This window comes from Oncorhynchus tshawytscha, linkage group LG20 (assembly GCF_018296145.1).
Source record: "Oncorhynchus tshawytscha isolate Ot180627B linkage group LG20, Otsh_v2.0, whole genome shotgun sequence".
Lineage (NCBI taxonomy): Eukaryota > Metazoa > Chordata > Actinopteri > Salmoniformes > Salmonidae > Oncorhynchus > Oncorhynchus tshawytscha.
The window spans coordinates 39,395,949-39,418,121 of record NC_056448.1 but is presented as its reverse complement, the minus strand read 5'-3'; the positions used below and the strand labels follow the sequence as shown (position 1 = coordinate 39,418,121).

The 22,173-nt window shown below is 42.8% G+C and overlaps 1 protein-coding gene across 1 annotated transcript in view; it reads left to right on the top strand.

The window, feature by feature from the left end:
- Positions 1 to 385: 385 nt before the first annotated feature.
- The window catches only part of slc12a2 (solute carrier family 12 member 2), an 83,257-nt gene continuing 61,469 nt past the window's right edge, over positions 386 to 22,173 (top strand). Inside the window, exon 1 of the mRNA XM_042302639.1 lies at positions 386 to 1,453. Within this exon, the coding sequence (XP_042158573.1) occupies positions 917 to 1,453 (537 nt within the window). The 5' untranslated portion in view covers positions 386 to 916. The remainder of the gene's footprint in view (positions 1,454 to 22,173) is intronic.

Sequence of the window (22,173 nt, the reverse complement as noted above, 5' to 3'; positions counted from 1 at the left end):
AAATTGACACTTAGTACTTCAAAATGGTTATATATTTTCTATTATTTGAATGTGTGTGTAATATATTTTCTATGATTAGAACGTGTGAGGCAACTTTAATTTCATTATCATTTTCCTTCTCTGTGGTTTGGGATGATGTATACAGTATTTACCATTCGCAATTGCACGAAAGTTACCCACATTTTTGCATATCTATAGGTGATGTTATTATAATGACTGTACTTTTTTCTCTACCTACAGACTCTGGAACATCCTTTGTATTACGTTAAAAAAAAACATACCTCAGTGCAAAAAAAACACGCTGTGCTGAAATCTCGCGAGCTCTACCTTCCGTTTGGAACCCACCCTAAAGCGTTGCCTTACTGCAGTGTGTATATATGAGCGAGGCGAGGGTTGTTTTGGGAATCTCGGAAGAGTTGCGGCAAGGTCGATAGAGCATCCTACTCTTAAAAAAAACATCACATCGCGGATTTTATTCGCTTTCGTACAAGTGTGCGGAAAGCTAGAGGACCGAGAGGCTACTCGGAGATTTCATCTCTTGATGAGTAGCGTTGGCTAGGGCTGAAAGTTGATGCCTTTTTTTAATCTCTGAGAGTGTATACTGAGACAGCTAGCAAGCCATCCTTCTCCATTTGTAGCTCTGCATGTTTTGTGGTTGTGCTACCTTTTTGAGAGAGGCAGAAGTGGCATTCGGCTTTTTCTGAATTCGAAAGCACCGCGTTTCTCTGGGACCAACTATCCAGACGGTCTTCCACCACTTGGGCGGTACCAGGAGTGTGAGCTGACTACTTATATGTCGGAAAGAACCGGGGTTTAGAAGCAGTGTAGTTTCGCTATTGCACACGAGTTGTGCCGGACATTTAGCTAGGATTTTTTCCCCTTTAAAAAGGTCCTTCATTTACTGGTAATATTTGCAATGTCGGCGCCATCCTCCTTGCCTCCCGCCCAGGGAGAGAACCCCGCGCCAGAAAATGAGGGTCTGGCCGTGGATACAGGTTTGAAGCCCGCCGGCCCGACCCCAAGCTCGAGTCGGTTCCAGGTGGACCTGGTGGCCGAAGCAGCCGGTGCCGCTGATAAAACGCTCGCATCTGGCGATAAAGACGCTCCCGCACCCGAAGGTTCGGAGCCAGCGGCGGGTGGCGAGGAGGCAAAGGGTCGGTTCCGTGTGGTGAACTTTGTAGATCCGAGTGGAGCAAGCCCACCAGAAGCAGTGCCCGCTGAAGGTTTCCAGAATGGAGACACCGTGATGAGTGAGGGCAGCCTACATTCTTCGACAGGAGGCCAACATCACTACCATTACGACACCCATACAAACACCTATTACCTAAGGACTTTTGGTCACAATACCATCGATGCCGTGCCGAACATCGACTTCTACCGGCAAACTGCTGCGCCTCTGGGGGACAAGCTGATAAGACCCACCCTTTCGGAGCTGCATGACGAGCTAGACAAAGTAAGCAAACTCATGGCTTTGACACGGATGCTAGCGCGTGCTAGGACAGAGCACACATGGGGCGCCACTGCTGCATCAACGTTCCAAGCTTGTGGGGCGTCAGTTTGTTAGCTTTAGTTTCTGTATTTAGACCACGTTGTGGTCAGTGGATCATTTTACAGTCTCATGCTCGTTTATTGTACTTGGTAAAAAGGATGGCTAGCTACATGCCTGTCATTAGCAACATTGGTGGGATGTCGGTGTGGAACAGAGGAACTGTGCGCATTCTTCAATAGAAACGCATGTGGATAGGCTCCACCACGTATTCATTGTACTTGAATGATGTCGTCACACATTATTTGTCAGTGTTACGTAGCGCATAGATTGCATGGTTTCGGGTCACAAGAATGAAAGCTTTTGTCACGAAGTAGGAAATTGGAATCAGGAATTGACAAAATTATGTTTTACTTAGCAAAAACACATTTGTTTACCTAGCTATGGCAAGTCATCGATATTTCGGTGTATTTTGATAGTTCCCAGCTGAGTAATATATTAGAGTAGCTAATATTTCCAGAATATGTCCAACAATTGTGCGCACGTGAGACTCCCACTAGGATGAAAACAACATTTATCTCGCAGCTCAGCTATCGGTTACACTGTATCTAACTAGGCCTACTTATAATCAGTAATTCTGGTAGAGCTATTATTTAAGTATTATACTGGCGTTAGTTATGCAGTTGTATTCACAGGATGGGTTGAAGTGTATTTGCTTGGATACATTTTACTTGGGTATTGATGTGGTCTGTAGACACCCGGACTTCCTGCTTTGTAATATGAGACGTTTTCTGACCCAGTAGTCAAATAGTTCATCCTGTCCTAATTTTAAATTAACTTACCTGATAATGTTAGGGGGCGGTGGGGTAGCCTAGTGGTTAGAGCGTTGGACTAGGAACCGGAAGGTTGCAAGTTCAAACCCCTGAGCTGACAAGGTGAAAATCTGTCGTTCTGCCCCTGAACAGGCAGTTAACCCACTGTTCCTAGGCCATCATTGAAAATAAGAATTTGTTCTTAACTGACTTGCCTGGTTAAATAAAGGTAAAATAAAAAATAAAATAGTTACAGCTAAGTAATACAATTTCTGTGTTTAGTAGCTTATGGGTTTATATAAGTACTGATGTAATCTTTTACACTTGACCATGACAAATCAATCCCAAGCACACTGGCCATTGTCCACAATGTCAGCCCTTATATTTGGTCAGCAAATCTATGTAAATCCTACTTTATTTAACTTGCCCCCAATAATAACCCAAACGTGGCTCTCAATTCCAGAGCATTACTGCTAAGCATTGACACATTTCCCTGGCATTGAGATGGCATGCCAGTCCTGTGCTCTTCATATCATTCTGTAAAACTTATTGGCGGATGAAAGAAAAACAACTGAAGGCCGTGTGCCATGTTGACATTCCATGGGCCATTATGTCTTGGAGACTGGTAAGCAGGCGGGGGCGTTCCTGACTGACACATGGGAGGTTAACTGGCAGCATGACCCCTTCCTTTATCCATTAGCCTTTGTCTAGGCTCCATATCTCCAGACATAAATTTCCACTTTTCACCCATGTCTTCTCAATGCCTACATTTTTTGTAGTTTTTTGTTGTTGTTGTAGTATTCTAGTGGTGTCCATTCGAGCTGCCAGTGAGTATGGAGACCGTTCCCATATGGCTTTTATAACCACATGCCTTACAGCTTGTATGTAGAGAACATGGTTATGATATTGATAAGGCATGTGGGCTAATATATTTGGCATGTTGAACTCATGAAGCGACAACTCTCTACATCAGGGCTGTCAAACTAATTCCATGGAGGGCCTAGTGTCTGCTGGTTTTTATTTTTTATTTTCAATGAAGCCCTAGACAACCAGGTGAGGAGAGTTCCTTACTAATTGGTGACCTTATTTCATCAATCAAGTACAAGAGGTGTGAAAAATCTGCAGACACTCTACCATCTGTGGAATGAGTGACACGTGCTCTACATGGTAACTGACATACTGTATGTCCTTGAGGGCATTTGTGTGCCATGCTCTTGTGGCCTAATATAGGCTACACAAGGAATAACAGTTAATTCATAGTCAAGATTGAGATTTTCTCAGCAGCACAACACATTGCCATAGACATTTTGAGATCTAGACAGGCTCTGTTTGAATACATATTAAAGGCATGCATTAGTTATGTAAACTGAACAAAAATATAACACAAAATGTAAGTCCCATGTTTCATGAGCAGAAATTTTATTTAACTAGGCAAGTCAGTTAAGAACAAATTCTTATTTTCAATGATGGCCTAGGAACAGCGGGTTAACTGCATGTTCAGGGGCAGAACGACAGATTAGTACCATGTCAGCTCAGGGGTTTGAACTTGCAACCTTCACGGTTACTAGTCCAACGCTCTAACCACTAGGCTATCCTGCCGCCCCAGAAATTTTTCCAGAAATTTTCCATATGCACAAAAAGCTTATTTCTCAAATTTGTTGCACTAATTTCTTTACATCCCTGCTAGTGAGCATTTTTCCTTTGCAAAGATAATGCATCCTTGACAAGTGTGGCATGTATGCAGTTTTGTCACAACACAATGCCACAGATTTGAGGGAGTGTGTTGAGTGTGCAATTGGCATGCTGACTGCAGGAATGTCCACCAGAGCTGTTGCCAGAAAATGTAATGTTAATTTCTCTACCATAAGCCGCCTCAACATCATTTTAGAGAATTTGGCAGTACATCCAACCGTTTTCACAACCGCAGACCACGTGTAACCACGCCAGCCCAGGACCTCCACATCCGGCTTCTTCAGTTGTGGGATCGTCTGAGACCAGCCACCCGGACAGCTGATTAAACTGGGTTTGCACATCCAAATAATTTCTGCACAAACTGTCAGAAACCGTCTCAGGGAAGCTCATCTGTGTGCTCATTGTCTTGACCTGACTGCAGTTTGGCATCGTGACTGACTTCTGGGGGCAAATGCTCACTTTTGATGGCCATTGGCACGCTGGAGAATTGTGCTTTTCATAGATTAATCCCGCTTTCAACTGTAACGGGCAGATGGCGATCGATTTGTTGTGAACAGAGCGCCCCGTGGTGGGGTTATGTTATGGGGAAGCATAAGCTACGGTCAACAAGCACAACTGCCTTTTATCAATGGCAATTTGAATGCACAGAGATGCGTGACGAGATCCCGAGGCCCATTGTTGTGCCATTCATCCACCGCCATCGCCTCATGTTTCGACATAATGCCCCATGTCGCAAGTATCTGTACACAATTCCTGGAACCTGAAATTCTTCCATGATCAGACATTTCACCCATTGAGCATGTTTGGGATGCATCGACATGTACGACAGTTTCTGCCAATATCCAGCAACTTCACACAGCCATTGAGGAGCGGGACAACATTCCACAGGCCACAATCAACAGGCTGATCAACTCTATGCGAAGGAGACGTCTCACCTTATTAGGCAAATTGTGGTCACACCAGATACTGACTGGTTTTCTTATCCATGCCCCTACTCCCCCGAAGTATCTTGGACCAACATATGCATATCTGTATTCCCAGTCTTGAAATCCATAGATTAGGGCCTAATTTATTTCAATTGACTGATTTCCTTATATGAACGGTAACTCAGTAAAATCTTTAATTGTTGCGTTTTATATTTTTGGACCGTGTAGCTCATGTTTATAGTGTAGCCTAGTTTTTAGCCTTGTGTACATACTGTATGTGGATTGTGTAAATTCTGCGTGCATTTGGAAACTATTCAGACCTCTTCCCCTTTCCACATTTTGTTACAGCCTCATCCTAAAATGGATTTAAATACACCCCCCCCATCAATCTACACACAACCCATAATGACAAAGTGAAAATGGGTTTAGATTTTTTTGCAAAAGAATTAAAAACGGATACCTTATTTACATAAGTGTTCAGACCCTTTGCTATGAGACACAAAATTAAGGTCAGGTGCATCCGGTTTCCATTGATCATCCTTGATGTTTCTACAACTTGGAGTCCACCTGTGGTAAATTCAATTGATTGGACATTATTTGGAAAGGCACACATGTCTCTATACAGTTGAAGTCTGAAGTTTACGTACACTTAGGTTGGAGTCATTAAAACTTGTTTTTCAACCACTCCACATGTCTTGTTAACAAACTATAGTTTTGGCAAGTCAGTTAGGACATCTACTTTGTGCATGACAAGTCATTTTTCCAACAATTGTTTACTGACAGATTATTTCACTTAAAAATAAGTTGAAAATGAGAATGTGTTCTTAACTGACTTGCCTAGTTAAATAAAGGTATAAAAAAATGTTTAAAAAAAAAAAAAAAAAAAAATCGGCAAATTGGCGCCCAAAATTACCGATTGTTATGAGAACTTGAAATGGGCCCTAATTAATCGATTAATCGGTCGACATTTAGACTACGGTTTGCCACTGGACCTGGGGACGAAGATCATACTTTTTGGTGAAATGTTCTCTGGTCTGATGAAACAAAATCATAACTGTTTGGCCATAATGACTAGAGGTCGACCGATTTTAATTTATTTAACTAGGCAAGTCAGTTAAGAACACATTCTCATTTTCAATGACTGCTTAGGAACGGTGGGTTGACTGCCTTGTTCAGGGGCAGAACGACGGATTTTCACCTTGTCAGCTCGGGGGATCCAATCTTGCAACCTTACAGTTAACTAGTCCAACGCAATAATGACCTGCCTCTCTCTCGTGGTACTCCACAAGGAGACTGCCTGTTATGCGACTGCAGTAAGCCAAGGTAAGTTGCTAACTAGCATTAAACTTATCTTATAAAAAAACAATCAATCATAATCACTAGTTAACTACACATGGTTGATGATATTACTAGATATTATCTAGTGTCCTGCGCTGCATATAATCTGACTCAGCGGTGGTAGGCAGAAGCAGGCGTGTACACATTCATTCAAACAGCACTTTAGTGCGTTTTGCCAGCAGCTCTTCGTTGTGCGTCAAGCATTGCGCTGTTTATGACTTCAAGCCTATCAACTCCCGAGATGAGGCTGGTGTAACCGAAGTGAAATGGCTAGCTAGTTAGCGCGCGCTAATAGCGTTTCAAACGTCACTCTCTTTGAGCCTTCTAGTAGTTGTTGCCCTTGCTCTGCATGGGTAACGCTGCTTCGATGGTGGCTGTTGTGTTGCTGGTTCGAGCCCAGGGAGGAGCGAGGAGAGGGACGGAAGCTGTACTGTTACACTGGCAATACTAAAGTGCCTATAAGAACATCCAGTAGTCAAAGGTTAATGAAATACAAATGGTATAGAGGGAAATAGACCTATAATAACTACAACCTAAAACTTCTTACCCAGGAATATTGAAGACTCATGTTAAAAGGAACCACCAGCTTTCATATGTTCTGAGCAAGGAACTTAAATGTTCGCTTTCTTACATAGCACATATTACACTTTTACTTTCTTCTCCAACACTTTTGTTTTTGCATTATTTAAACCAAATTGAGCATGTTTCATTATTTATTTGAGGCTAAATTGATTTTATTGATGTATTATATTAAGTTAAAATAAGTGTTCATTCAGTATTGTTGTAATTGTCATTATTACAAAAAAAACAAAATTGGTCATATTAATCTTTTTTGGTCCTCCAATAATCTGCATCGCTATTGAAAAATCATAATCAGTCGACCTCTAATAATGACCATCGTTAGGTTTGGAGGAAAAGGGGGGAGGCTTGCATACTGAAGAACACCCTCCAAACTGTGAAGCATGGGGGTGGCAGCATCATGTTGTGGGGTGCTTTGCTGCAGGAGGGACTGGTGCACTTCACAAAATAGATTTCATCATGAGGCAGGAAAATTACGTGGATATATTGAAGCAACATCTCAAGACATCAGTCAGGAAGTTAAAGCTTGGTCGCAAATTGGTCTTCCAAATGGACAATGACCCCAAGCGTACTTCCAAAGTTCTGGCACAATGGCTTGAGAACAACAAAGTCAAGGTATTAGTGGCCATCACAAAGCCCTGACCTCAAACCTATAGGAAATTTGTGGGCAGAACTGAAAAAGCATGTGGGAGCAAGGAGGCCTGCATAGCTGACTCACTTACACCAGCTCTGTCAGGAGGAATGGGCCAAAATTCACCCAACTTATTGTGGGAAGCTTGTGGAAGGCAACCCAAAACGTTTGACCCAAGTTCAACAATTTAAAGGCAATGCTACCAAATACTAATTGAATGCATGTAAACTTCTGATCCACTGGGAATGTGATGAAAGAAATAAAAGCTGAAATAAATCACACAATTATTGATATTTCACATTCTTAAAATGAAGTGGTGATATTAACTGACCATAGACAGTGCATTTTTACTCTGATTAAATGTCAGGAATTGTGAAAAACTGAGTTTAAATGTACTTGGCTAAGGTGTATGTAAACTTCTGACTTCAACTGTAAGATCTCACCGTTGAAAATGCATGTCAGGGCAAAAACCAAGCCATCAGATCGAAGGAATTGTCAGTGGAATTCCGAGACCGGATTGTGTCGAAGCACAGATTTGGGGAAGGGTACCAAAATACTTCTACAGCATTGAAGGTCTCAAAGAACACAGTGGCCTCAATCATTCTTAAATAGAAGTTTGGAACCACCAAGACTCTTCTGGTAGCTGGCTACCCGGCCAAACTGAGCAATCGGAGGAGAAGGGCCTTGGTCTGGGAGGTGACCAAGAACCCAATGGTCACTCTGACAGAGCTCCAGAGTTTGTCTTTGTAGATGGGACAACCATCTCTGCAGCACTCCACCAATTAGGCCTTTTATGCTAATAGCCAGCTGGAAGCCACTCCTCTGTAAATGGCACTTGACAGCACGCTTGGAGATTCTCTGGTCTGATAAAACCAAGATGAAACTCTTTGGCCTGAATGCCAAGCGTCACGTCTGGAGGAAACCTGGCACCATCCCTATAGTGATGCATTGTGGTGGCAGCATCATGCTGTGGGGATGTTTTTCAGCTGCAGGGACTGGGAGTCTAGTCAGGATCGAGGGAAAGATGAAAGGAGCAAAGTACAGAGATCCTTGATGAAAACCTGCTCAGGACCTCAGACTGGGGCGACGGTTCACCTTTCAACGGGACAACGACCTTAAGCACACAGCCAAGACAACACAGGAGTGGCTTTGGGACAGGTCTCAATGTCCTTCAGTGTCCCAACCAGAGCCTGGACTTGAACCCGCTCAAACAGCTCTGGAGAGACCTGAAAATGGCTGTGCAGCAACGCTCCCCATCCAACCTGACAGAGCTTGAGAGGATCTGCAGAGAAGAATGGGAGAAATCCTCCAAATACATGTGTGCCAAGCTTGTAGAGTCGTACCCAAGAACACTCTGATGTAATCGCTGCCAACGGTGCTTCACCAAAGTACTGGGTGTAAAGGGTCTGAATACTTATGGAAATGTACTATTTCCATTTTTTCTTCTATAAATTAGCAAAGATTTATAAACTATTTTTTTGCTTTGTAATTATGGGGTATTGTGTGTAGATTGGGGGAACAATTGTAATACATTTTAGAATAAGGCTGTAATGTAACAAAATGTGGGAAAAGTCAAGAGGTCTGAAATACACTGTATATTTTGTCCACTTATCCGGTTTTCTGTCTGTGTCCTGTTTTATCGTGGTGGCAACGTTTCAGTCAAATTCCTGTACATGCAAATGTATATGGTGAAATGAAGGTGATTTTTGTGATTCTTCTTTCCTTCCTTAAAGTAGATTAAGGATTGATCTGTACTGCTTTCGCCCAGCCAACTCTTTCCTAATCTGTTTACTTCAAGAAAAGCAAGGAAGACTTTTTTTTTTCTGTTCCGTACAGGGCCTTAGTCAGCACATTTTGTTTTAGATGTCACCATTTTTGTCCTGGATGCATCAGTTGAACATGTGCCATTTTTGGCCACATGCTTGCCTTTGTACACGAGCAGCTGTACACTGGCAGCTGGCAGTAACTGGACACTGGTAAAAATGTACTTGTTTTGCTATGACAATAAATATAGATGTCACTTTTTTTTCTGCATGCATGCATGGAATGCTGAAGCTTAGCATTCACTGTCATGTAGTAAAATAGCATAAAGTAAATCCAAAACCCTAGGCTCTTAGCTATCGATGGCAATCAAGAGGGTGACACGCTGTCCAGACATCCAAGGTTTTCATGAAAAGTAGTGTCCTATTGGTCCAAGGTCATGTAGTTGGCAGAGCATCCCTATTGAATGCATTTTAGAACTAGTCGGGTACTATTAAATGTTATTTCATCACCTTAGAATGACTTGTGCTCGTGGCGTTAACTGATACACATGGTTCAAAACATGAGGGCAGTTGCCCACATGCTATATGTTCTAGTCAATCAATGTCAGTGTATTATGTCTGTCTGTAACAGTGTGTTATATCTGATTGTATTTGAATGTCCTAAGGAGCCCTGGAAGATTAGTCAAAATGAGGACTAAAAGAGAATAAAAGAAACCTCATCCTCAACGCTAGATTATTTAGTTGCTCTATACCACAGAGGAAGCATTCAAATGCAGTCTGTTCATTCTAGTTGCTTCAAGATCTCAACTAACATGGTATTGTGTGTGTGTGTGTGTGTGTGTGTGTGTACTGCTCAAAAAAAATAAAGGGAACACTAAAATAACACCCTAGATCTGAATGAATCAAATATTCTTATGAAATACTTACATAGTTGAATGTGCTGACAGCAAAATCACACACAAATTATCAATGGAAATCAAATTTATCAACCCATGGAGGTCTGGATTTGGAGTCACACAAAATTTAAAGTGGAAAACCACACTACAGGCTGATCCAACTTTGATGTAATGTCCTTAAAACAAGTCAAAATGAGGTTCAGTAGTGTGTGTGACTTCCACGTGCCTGTATGACCTCCCTACAATGCCTGGGCCTGCTCCTGATGAGGTGTCGGATGTTCTCCTGAGGGATCTCCTCCCAGACCTGGACTAAAGCATCCGCCAACTCCTGGACAGTCTGTGGTGCAACGTGGTGTTGGTGGATGGAGCGAGACATGATGTCCCAGATGTGCTCAATTGGATTTGAGGTCTGGGGAACGGGTGGGCCAGTCCATAGCATCAATGCCTTCCTCTTGCAGGAACTGCTGACACACTCCAGCCACATGAGGTCTAGCATTGACTTTCATTAGGAGGAACCCAGGGCCAACCGCACCAGCATATGGTCTCACAAGGGGTCTGTAGAATCTCATCTCGGTACCTAATGGCAGTCAGGCTACCTCTGGCGAGCACATGGAGGGCTGTGCGGCCCCCCCCCAAAGAAATGCCACCCCACACCATGACTGACCCACCGCCAAACCGGTCATGATGGAGGCAGCAGAACGTTCTCCACGGCATCTCCAGACTCTGTCACGTCTGTCACATGTGCTCAGTGTTAACCTGCTTTCATCTGTGAAGAGCACAGGGTGCCAGTGGCCAATTTGCCAATCTTGGTGTTCTCTGGCAAATGCCAAACGTCCTGCACGGTGTTGGGCTGTAAGCACAACCCCCACCTGTGGACGTCGGGCCCTCATACCACCATCATGGAGTCTGTTTCTGACCGTTTGAGCAGACACATGCACATTTGTGGCCTGCTGGAGGTCATTTTGCAGGGCTCTGGGAGTGCTCCTCCTGCTCCTCCTTGCACAAAGGCGGAGGTAGGGTCCTGCTGCTGGGTTGCCCTCCTACGGCCTCCTCCACGTCTCCTGATGTACTGGCCTGTCTCCTGGTAGCGCCTCCATGCTCTGGACACTACGCTGACAGACACAGCAAACCTTCTTGCCACAGCTCGCATTGATGTGCCATCCTGGATGAGCTGCACTACCTGAGCCACTTGTGTGGGTTGTAGACTCCGTCTCATGCTACCACTAGAGTGAAAGCACCGCCAGCATTCAAAAGTGACCAAAACATCAGCCAGGAAGCATAGGAACTGAGAAGTGGTCTATGGTCACCACCTGCAGAACCACTCCTTTTGTTGTGGGTGTCTTGCTTATTGCCTATAATTTCCACCTGTTGTCTATTCCATTTGCACAACAGCATGTGAAATTTATTGTCAATCAGTGTTGCTTCCTAAGTGGACAGTTTGATTTCACAGAAGTGTGATTGACTTGGAGTTACATTGTGTTGTTTAAGTGTTCCCTTTATTTTTTTGAGCAGTGTATTTTTTTCTTCTTCCTTTTATCAGTAGAGCGAACTAATGATGGAAAACGCCAAATGGAAATTCCATTGTAGCTAATCGACCTGTGCCTGTGGACTTACACCTAAATCAATGAGTCAACCAAATAGCCATTGTTAGTGCTGATAAAAGTGGACTTGAGTGATAGCCTGCTAAAGTTACCTGGCCATTGCTGGGCACTCTGGCTCCATTCCACACACAAACTCTGTAACGAAACCAACGGCAGTTGTGAATTCCATTCAAATCAAATAAAAAGGGGCAGCATTTTACTGTGTTCTCATTGGGCCCTGAACCCGTCACCCGGCAGTAGCAGCAAAAGCCGCATGAGACCCGTTATATTGACCAACCAGAGGGGAAACCCTGACAGGACAGATTTATTCTGCGCCAGGCAGCCAAGCAGATTGTACTGAAATATTGATGTCTTCGCACTGCCACTACAGTGAGGGCACAAAGTCGACGAACAGGCCAGCTAACTTCCAACTCTAGTATGAGTCGGTAGTACTGTGTGCCTTCTTGGCCTTTAGTGAAGGGGAGTAGACATGTCTGCCTGTAAAGCCTAATTCGATTTTTAATGCAATTTGAACATGTGAGACCCAGTAAAAAAGTGTGAACAGCTCACGATAAGCCTTTTGTATTAGCTAACATTTTATCAAAGTATAATGCCTTTTGATGCAATGCCCTTATTGCTCCCATTACTACCTTTTGTGTGTTTCCAAAAAACATGGACTTCAAGTTGGGTACACTACAGTGTTTTGCTGCCTATTCCATTGCTATCTGTTACAGGACAATGACAAACACATGTCCGCATGTAGCTTTTGTTCTGCTACATTCTTTGGAAGGTGATGCCTAGTGGCGTTATTTTACTGTGTTCCTATTGGCTCATGTCGTTACACGCTGACCAATCCCTTCTTCTCTGGCAGCTAGCAAGCATATTGTGAAGTCTTGACCCGTTCTCTCTTTCTCTGTGGAGTGTTGGGTAGGCAGGGCCTCAATAACAAGAGGCCATATTAATAGGGAATTATTAAGAGACCGGTGTTCCTCCCTATGGACATGGTTGTGCTTTTCACTGGCTTAGCCCAGTCAACCAAACCCTTTTTAGTTATGTTTCCACTAACTCAAATAGGAAGCCCCGGTGCTGGGGAAATGTGATGTGACACCCCACTCTTTTTTTATTTAAATGTATGATAGGTAGCCTTTAAACATGAATCCTATTCTGAATGATTGGATAGTCTTACATTTTGACATGAGCAGTCTGCTGAAATTACACTATCTCGCCAGAGCACAAACTAGTTTAGTTGTGCTTCTCCAGTGAACTCATGTTGAAAAGAGAAACATTGTTCCCTTGTTATTACACTTCTGTTGTACTGCTTTGAAGGATCTCCAGCTAATGTTACTTCCTTGTTAGGGACATTTTCTATTGGATGCAGTGAAAACACAATTGGTCATTTGGGGCTGAATTAAAGGGCTTTGCGTGGCAGATGTTTCCCACCAGGTCAGGCATCACAAAAGCCCCCGTCTCCTAGCACTCATGTCCTTGGTCTCCATGGCGATGCCAGTCCTGTGGGCAGGGCTTGCTGTCAACAGGTTGTCTCTTGTGGCCCTTTTCAGAGCAGGAGGCCTGGAGATCAGGCTAGGTCTAATTTAACTGATTGAGCTGGAAATGACAATGTAGTGAGCATGCAATCCACAGCTAGGCTTTGCCCTCAATGCTCACCTTGAATCTCTCACACTTACGCCCATTCTGTTGTTCAAAAGCGGAAGTTGTGTTCCGATGAAGATTTCACCTCAGTTGCCATTTCCTGTGTGCAATGTCACTTCTTTCTTAGATCTAGCCTAGATCACATGTTTCCAGATAAGCCCTCTTTGTTGACGTCTTTTCATTATGGATAACCGGATATCAGTTGTAGTTTCTGGTCCCATGTGCTTGGAGCTCCAATCAACAACTGAGTATCAACGCTGGGAGCCTCCGCCTGCAATGGCAGAGGTCGGTTTGTCACTCACGCTGTCGTGTTTGTGGTGACTTGTGAAAAGTCCATCTGTCACCACAGGTTTACTGCAAAAAAAATTTGGGGGGGTGCACCCTTCAAATTGAATAGGCCTGAGTTATGTCTGACTTCTACTGTAACCATAACAAGCCCAATGTTGTGTTGGATCCCGTGTCCCTGTCCAAATATTAAAACTGCACCCCATTAACCCCCATCGTTTTTGTTCTGGTACATTCCATTGTTATTAGTTCATTACACAGTCCGGTCTTACCAGTCTAAGTATGTATTTTTTTGTTGTTGATAAAACAAAATGGATACAGTCTTTGTATCGCCAACCACTGTATCAACCCTTCCTTTACAGGAGTGTCTAGTGGGATTAATAGTTGAATGTTGTTTTGTAGTCAGGCTACCTGTAGCCTAGTTAGTTTCTTTGCAAGTAAACAAGTTCTGAGGTAAGACTTTGTTGCATCGTTTGTCGCAGTTAACCTCATGACGGTGTCCCCTTTTAACTAGCTTGCACAAGGGAGGCTCTGTGCAGTGGCCTGGCTAGGAACAACTCCACGTGGACTTGTTTATTCTCTCCCTCTGCCTCTGCACTAGTTGTGCTCAAGATTGTATGCAGTGTCAGAAACAGGAGAAGGAGCAGGCTTCTGGTCTGGCCTGTGAATGGAGAGGGAGGCCTTTATTCAGTTCTTGACTGTGTTGTGGGCCTGCAGCTTGTGTAATGTATACACGCCATTTGGCAGTCACTTGTAAGTGCTTGTGCGAAATGTTCTTGTATGCGTATGGTTTCTCTCTTGCCCACGGTCATATCTATTAGTGTCAGTGTGAATGTCAGAAATGACTATTTACTATCCCTTCTTGGAGTAGGCCTACTCTCTGGGAAGGACATAAGATGCCACTGCTACACAGTCACAGATGGAGAAATGTATTCACTCCTTTTATGGACTAAATACTTCTGTACGGACAACTTGTATTTCTATAGCTAGGTTTCCATCCAACTGGCGACAGCTTTTCATGTGAATATTCTAAAATTCGCATAGACAATATTTCCATCGAACTGCCTTGCGGATTAAAGGCTGTGCGTGATGACGTAGTGCACATAAATAACTTTTAATTATATTTTTAAAAAACAGTAAAAAAAATTAAATGGGTTTCCATGGCATTTTCAACTCTACTGATGGTTTTGTCAAAACGTGTGTTTTATATAGCAATTGTGCCCACTGTGTTCTTGGAACATGTTCTCTATCCAACAGCTTGCTAATACAGTGCAGGGATAGCCTACTACATGATGGTATGTACGAAAGAGTAAGATCATTTTAATTTGTCAAACTGCAGCCAAGCATTGATCTTCACGTCACCAGAATAAGACTCTGTATTTATTGGAAAGGAGCATGAAGCTCATCACTGTGAACTTTCACCCCCTTGTAAAGGTCATAACTTTATTTCCTCTGTAGCCTAATCGACTGTGTGCTTTCCCAAGACATCGTGGAAGGACCACGCAACATATCATGCGTCAGTTTACTTCCATATGTTGATTTTAATATAGTTATATTTGCTCATAAAGGTGTTTCTGCTGCCACTCTCTCATAATACATTTGACAGACACAAAAATGATCCACCTCGTCTAGTGTTTTGTTTTGTTGACATTTGGAAAGTTTCCAGACAAGTTTGGTGTTTCCGTCAGGCCTGTCGTGACATTTATCCGACATGTACTTTACTCGCATAAGAAGGTTGGATGGAAACCTGCTTGGTGAGCGCAAATATTGGCACTATCTTTAATAGAAGACTTGTGGCTAGTTCTTATTTGCTGAATAGTAGCCCTTGACATGACCACTGATAGGCCGCATTCTTATCACATGGCTTCTCAGAACGTTTCCTTGGGGACAGAACACCTTCACGTAAACATATTTCCTGTCGCCTGCTATTGCATATAGCATCAGAACCGATGACTGACTGATTCGCTGCTTGTCATGGCCACATGCTATCATCAGTATTGGTGACTGTTGAATGGTATACAACTTTTCCCCTTCATGCTGCATCTTCAAGAAGTCTCTCTGTCATGACCGACCGTCCTTAGGCCTACAAAGTTTTTTTTTTTTTTTTTTCACGTTGAACTGTAAAGTTGGAATTTCTTCAGCTATTAGGCTAACAGTAATGGCTTTTTAGGATATATTTTTTTTTTGGCCCTTTGTCTCACTTTCTCTGGGTCTCTAAGAACCATTTTTGATGCAATGGAGTACCCCCCCCATCCACTTAATTCATTATTCATCTCCCATGTTCAAACTCTCTGGGAGTCGAACCCAGGGCTCTTAGAGTGTCGTACTAATGGAACTGCAATTGCCTGCCTTGTGTTGCTGTTGCCTTTTGAATTGTGTTGAATTACCACTTGGATCACCACAGTGAAACCGGTGACGAGTGAGTCCCCCGCAACAATGAGGGGCTTTGTTGCTAAGCAAGGTAGTCCCATCACTAGAAATGAAAGACTGGCTCAGGCGTTCTCGTTTGGCGGATTTGATGAATAAAAAAACTAGATTTTTATATATATATATATATATATAAATATATATTGTGTGTGTGTGTGTGTGTGTGTGTATATATGTACAGTGCTTTGCGAAAGTATTCGGCCCCCTTGAACTTTGCGACCTTTTGCCACATTTCAGGCTTCAAACATAAAGATATAAAACTGTATTTTTTTGTGAAGAATCAACAACAAGTGGGACACAATCATGAAGTGGAACGACATTTATTGGATATTTCAAACTTTTTTAACAAATCAAAAGCTGAAAAATTGGGCGTGCAAAATTATTCAGCCCCCTTAAGTTAATACTTTGTAGCGCCACCTTTTGCTGCGATTACAGCTGTAAGTCGCTTGGGGTATGTCTCTATCAGTTTTGCACATCGAGAGACTGAAATGTTTTCCCATTCCTCCTTGCAAAACAGCTCAAGCTCAGTGAGGTTGGATGGAGAGCATTTGAACAGCAGTTTTCAGTTCTTTCCACAGATTCTCGATTGGATTCAGGTCTGGACTTTGACTTGGGCATTCTAACACCTGGATATGTTTATTTTTGAACCATTCCATTGTAGATTTTGCTTTATGTTTTGGATCATTGTCTTGTTGGAAGACAAATCTCCGTCCCAGTCTCAGGTCTTTTGCAGACTCCATCAGGTTTTCTTCCAGAATGGTCCTGTATTTGGCTCCATCCATCTTCCCATCAATTTGAACCATCTTCCCTGTCCCTGCTGAAGAAAAGCAGGCCCAAACCATGATGCTGCCACCACCATGTTTGACAGTGGGGATGGTGTGTTCAAGGTGATGGGCTGTGTTGCTTTTACGCCAAACATAACGTTTTGCATTGTTGCCAAAAAGTTCAATTTTGGTTTCATCTGACCAGAGCACCTTCTTCCACATGTTTGGTGTGTCTCCCAGGTGGCTTGTGGCAAACTTTAAACGACACTTTTTATGGATATCTTTAAGAAATGGCTTTCTTCTTGCCACTCTTCCATAAAGGCCAGATTTGTGCAATATACGACTGATTGTTGTCCTATGGACAGAGTCTCCCACCTCAGCTGTAGATCTCTGCAGTTCATCCAGAGTGATCATGGGCCTCTTGGCTGCATCTCTGATCAGTCTTCTCCTTGTATGAGCTGAAAGTTTAGAGGGACGGCCAGGTCTTGGTAGATTTGCAGTGGTCTGATACTCCTTCCATTTCAATATTATTGCTTGCACAGTGCTCCTTGGGATGTTTAAAGCTTGGGAAATCTTTTTGTATCCAAATCCGGCTTTAAACTTCTTCACAACAGTATCTCAGACCTGCCTGGTGTGTTCCTTGTTCTTCATGATGCTCTCTGCACTTTTAACGGACCTCTGAGACTATCACAGTGCAGGTGCATTTATACGGAGACTTGATTACACACAGGTGGATTGTATTTATCATCATTAGTCATTTAGGTCAACATTGGATCATTCAGAGATCCTCACTGAACTTCTGGAGAGAGTTTGCTGCACTGAAAGTAAAGGGGCTGAATAATTTTGCACGCCCAATTTTTCAGTTTTTGATTTGTTAAAAAAGTTTGAAATATCCAATAAATGTCGTTACACTTCATGATTGTGTCCCACTTGTTGTTGATTCTTCACAAAAAAATACAGTTTTATATATATCTTATATATATATTTATATCTTTATGTTTGAAGCCTGAAATGTGGCAAAAGGTCGCAAAGTTCAAGGGGGCCGAATACTTTCGCAAGGCACTGTATGTATGTGTGTGTGTGTATCTATATATATATATATGTGTGTGTGTGTGTGTGTGTGTATATATATATATGTATGTATGTATGTGTGTGTGTATATATATGTGTATATATATATGTATGTGTGTGTGTATGTATGTGTATATATATATATATATATATATATTTTATATATATTGAAGAATAAAGGTAAAGGTCGGTCAGATATTGCAAACAACTTAAACCTGCATTTTTATTTTATTTTTATGGCTGTTACATCCTCCAAAACAACCAACAAACATTTTGCCAGGTACGAAAGAACAACCAACAAATGTTTTTCCATGTACGAAAGAACATCTTCTTTTGACCTCAGTTTGTTCTTAGACTACAGTTTCGACACGCTAGAAACCTCAACCAAGCCCATGGCACCTGCCACGTGTATTTGTACCCCCCCCCCCACTACTCAAATGAACAGCATGTGACCCCGCAAAGCAACAATGATCTTATCATAAATGCACAGCTGGCTGATAGACAGACAGAGTCCACATGACAATCAGCTGCAGCCTGCTACTGCTAGTAAACATGGTCTCCTTTTCTTTCCATCCCAACCCTGTTTGGTCCCTTTTTTATAGTCACACTCCCATAGACCACTGCTGGATTGTACTAGCAGCTCTGTGTGGGAGTGCTGCCTCAGTGTGTGGTTCACCAACTGTGGCCAGTTTAGTAACTATATGTTTGTGCTGCTTTGCATAGCATGTCAACTGGTCTTTCTCTTTGCCTTTTGGGTTAACCAGTCATGAGTACCCTCTTCCCATCGTGGTTTTATTGGAGGGCAATTCCACTGTATCGGAATTACACTGCCACTCATATTTTTCACTTTAAAATGTAATACCAAACAAAAAACATTTTGATTTCTAAGTTTAACAAACCATAGAACTCTATGAACAAGGACTACTTAACAAGGACTACTTAACAAGGACTACTTGACAAGGACTACTTGACAATTTTGAATTTCATAAAAACACATTTACAGGGAGAACTGTGCAGATACAAAGTTTTGTAACAGAATAAAATGATCAAACTTTGCATCTGCATTTTTTTTCCCCAGTAAATGTTTGAACAATTTACACAGTAAATAAATAAAAAGTAGTCATTGTGTGGAGATTTTGTGTGTTAAACATTTTAAAATCAATCTGAGTCCTAGTGTAATTGTGTTATGGTGGAATTGCCCTGGAGCTGTCAGTGGTCCCAGACCTCTAAAATTATGCCGATTTTATATGGGAAGATGGTGTGACTTCAGATTTTTTGCAATGATAAAAGCTTGTATAGGAGAGGGTTAGTGTGAATTATCTCCAATGGCTGCTTGCAGTTTGTCTCCACACTTTTGTCTGTATGCGTCATTCAGTCGCTGTAAGTGGGTGCACATATTACATATGGTTTCCATTGATTTCATCAGTGTTTCTTTCGGCAATGCAGCTGGGATGTATTTGGGCCGTGCAACCATATATGGGTAGTCTAGCACAATTTGATGCTGTACTTGGTTACAAATAAGCCAGATCGTGTGTGTTTCTGTGTGTGTGTGTGTGTGTGTGTGTGTGTGCGCTCACGTGGAAGGGTGCAAATAAACATGAACAGGAAGCCTGCCCATTTTAATCAACGCTGTCATCTGTCACTGGGTCACAACATGGAGGGGCCTGAGTTTGGTGACGTCATTGACCCTAATGGAGCCAGGATGCTTGAAGAGCTCCAGTGTCCTGCTGGTCATCAATTATACTACTTTGATGATCCCGGCTTTCTCCCTCCGTGGGGAGATTATATAGGCAGTGGCCACCGTTACAACTCGACATTCACTGACCCCTGAGCGTCTAGTTATCTAGATCTTTTAATTCCGAAAAAAAAGTGCACTTGTCAACAGCCGTATATACCTGTGGTATGCCGACTGCTAATTGCACTCTATATAGACAAAGGTCTTATTATGAATGAGGAAAGATGGCGGGCGATCTTAACCCCAGCTCAAGGTGAAACCTTATGAGTGGGCCAGTTTACAGGGGTTTGGACAGGTTTTGTTTTCATTATTGGGCAGGTATGAGAGGAAAGGTGCTCATTTCCTGTTTAGAAATGAGCTCACCCTTGCGCAAGGGTCACCTATAAAACGCAACCCAACAAAGCTGCTTGTTTAGCAGAGCCAAATTGGAACCTGGGTTGTGATGCAGGCAGTCGCTATTTTGTTCCGTGATGCCATTTGGGATTGCAGTGGGGGGAACCGGCCGTTCCAAGAATACTGATATTAATTGGAGTGTTATTTGTTTTTTGATTAGAGGTGTTGCGTCAATTCTTGGAAACCTGCTAACCCACAGGAGAGAACAGCGTTTATTATGAAACCTGTTCTATTGCCAGATTCGTTTGTGGATTCATACATCTACAAGGCCTAGCCCTGTATCCTATTGTGTTGGCTGTTTGCACACACAATTGTTCTCTATTGATTTTATTTTCATTCATCGTTATTCAAGTCTTTCCTTTTCCTGAGGTCAATTTTGCTTGGTGTGAAATCGGTTTGCTCTCGTGTTTTTTTGGAGGCCATCTTCTCCTTGGCTGATCCAACTACAGTTTCCTCTGCCCAGCTAATGCTTTGGCTTTGTTGTGGAACTCTGCTCTTTGCATTACTTCACCCACGTAGATAATGTTCTCTGACTCGTTCTGTGCCGTCTGCTCTCCAGTGGTGTGAGTTTCGGAAGCGTTGGCTCTCGCTGGCACACCAAGCAGATTTAGTAGAATTCAATACTGCTTTGCCCACTTATTTTATTACCGCTCAAAATGTGCCAAGACTTGATGCTTGTTTAACGGGAACATTTGAATCTCTTTATATGATTTTGAATGAATAAATAACAGATGGGGTACAGAAGCGACATGGGAACAGAAGCTGGTCCATGTTTTAACTCCTAGTACCCAGTTCTGTTCCATCCCAGCACTTCATCTATAGACGTGAACAGCTCGTCTGTACACTCAGGTCTTACTACCAGGTACACAGCAGTCCGAGCATGTCAGCTGACTGACGCTCACAGAAGCTGCCAGTGGGCTACTGTCTTGAAGATACCACCGGTAACAAGGTGATAGTCATAGCCCCGGGGAAGAAGTAAAGCGCTTTTGATGTTTGTTTTTTGAGGAGATTGTCGGCAGTACAATATCAGTTCTAGGCATCTCCTCAGGCAGTATATGAGCTACCCTGGTCTCGCTCTTTAGCTCGAAGCAGAGTCTGGTGTCCCTGCCAGGGAGCAAAATGTGGTGTAATAAAAATTCCTATTCAGTCCATCTACACACACACACGTTTTTTTTCTCTGTAGTTTGTCCAAATTGCCTCTACTTTGTGTAATTCACTGTTGACATCAGATCTCTGTTCTCAAGCCAGAGCATTGCAAATGGGCAGACAAAAACATATCTAGACACCGTTTGTAGTCAAATGCAATTGTTAACTTCATCCCTAATGTTTTATGTAGGTAATGTTTCACTTGGAAGTAAGCATACAACTAGACAATGCTAAATGAAAGATGGAAAGCATCGTTTTCCACAAATAATTTTAGGGTCATTGGTCCCTAGATCACTTTTTAATTATTGCCTTTTGGGTAGGGCTACACGATATGGGTTTAACAAATCGATTTATAGATGAACTGTTGGATTCATAGAAGGATTTTATATTAAGAAGCAAAGTGGAAAGCGTTTTACCTACCAGAACAACATCTAACAGAGGAGGAACTGCTTGAGTGATGGGGTGGGGCTTGTGAGGGGGGGGAGAAGGAGCAAACCATAAAACCGGTTGTTACACGTGGTTGAGTGTTTCAAGATGTTGCATGCAATATGGATCTCTTGCGATATGGATATTGCTCATGTCAATATTGTGAATTGTATTAATTGCGCAGCTCTAACTTTTGGACCCTCATACTTCCCTTGATTCCTGACTGCGGGTGACTCCTTTCATTTGTTATAAAATAAAAATGTACCCCCTTTCTCTCCCCAATTTTTAGTGATTACGATCTTGTCTCATCGCTGCAACTCCCCAACCAGCTCGGGAGATGCGAAGGTCAAGTCATGCATCCTTTGAAACACGCCCCGCCAAACCGCACTTCTTAACACCCGCCTGCTTAACCTGGAAGCAACCCGCACCAATGTGTCGGAGGAAGCAACAACGTTCAACTGACGACCGGAGTCAGCCTGTAGGCGCCCGGCCAGCCACGAGTTGCTAGAGCATGATGAGCTGTCACCCCCCCTCCGGCCAAACTCCCCTAACCTGGATGACGCTGGGCTAATT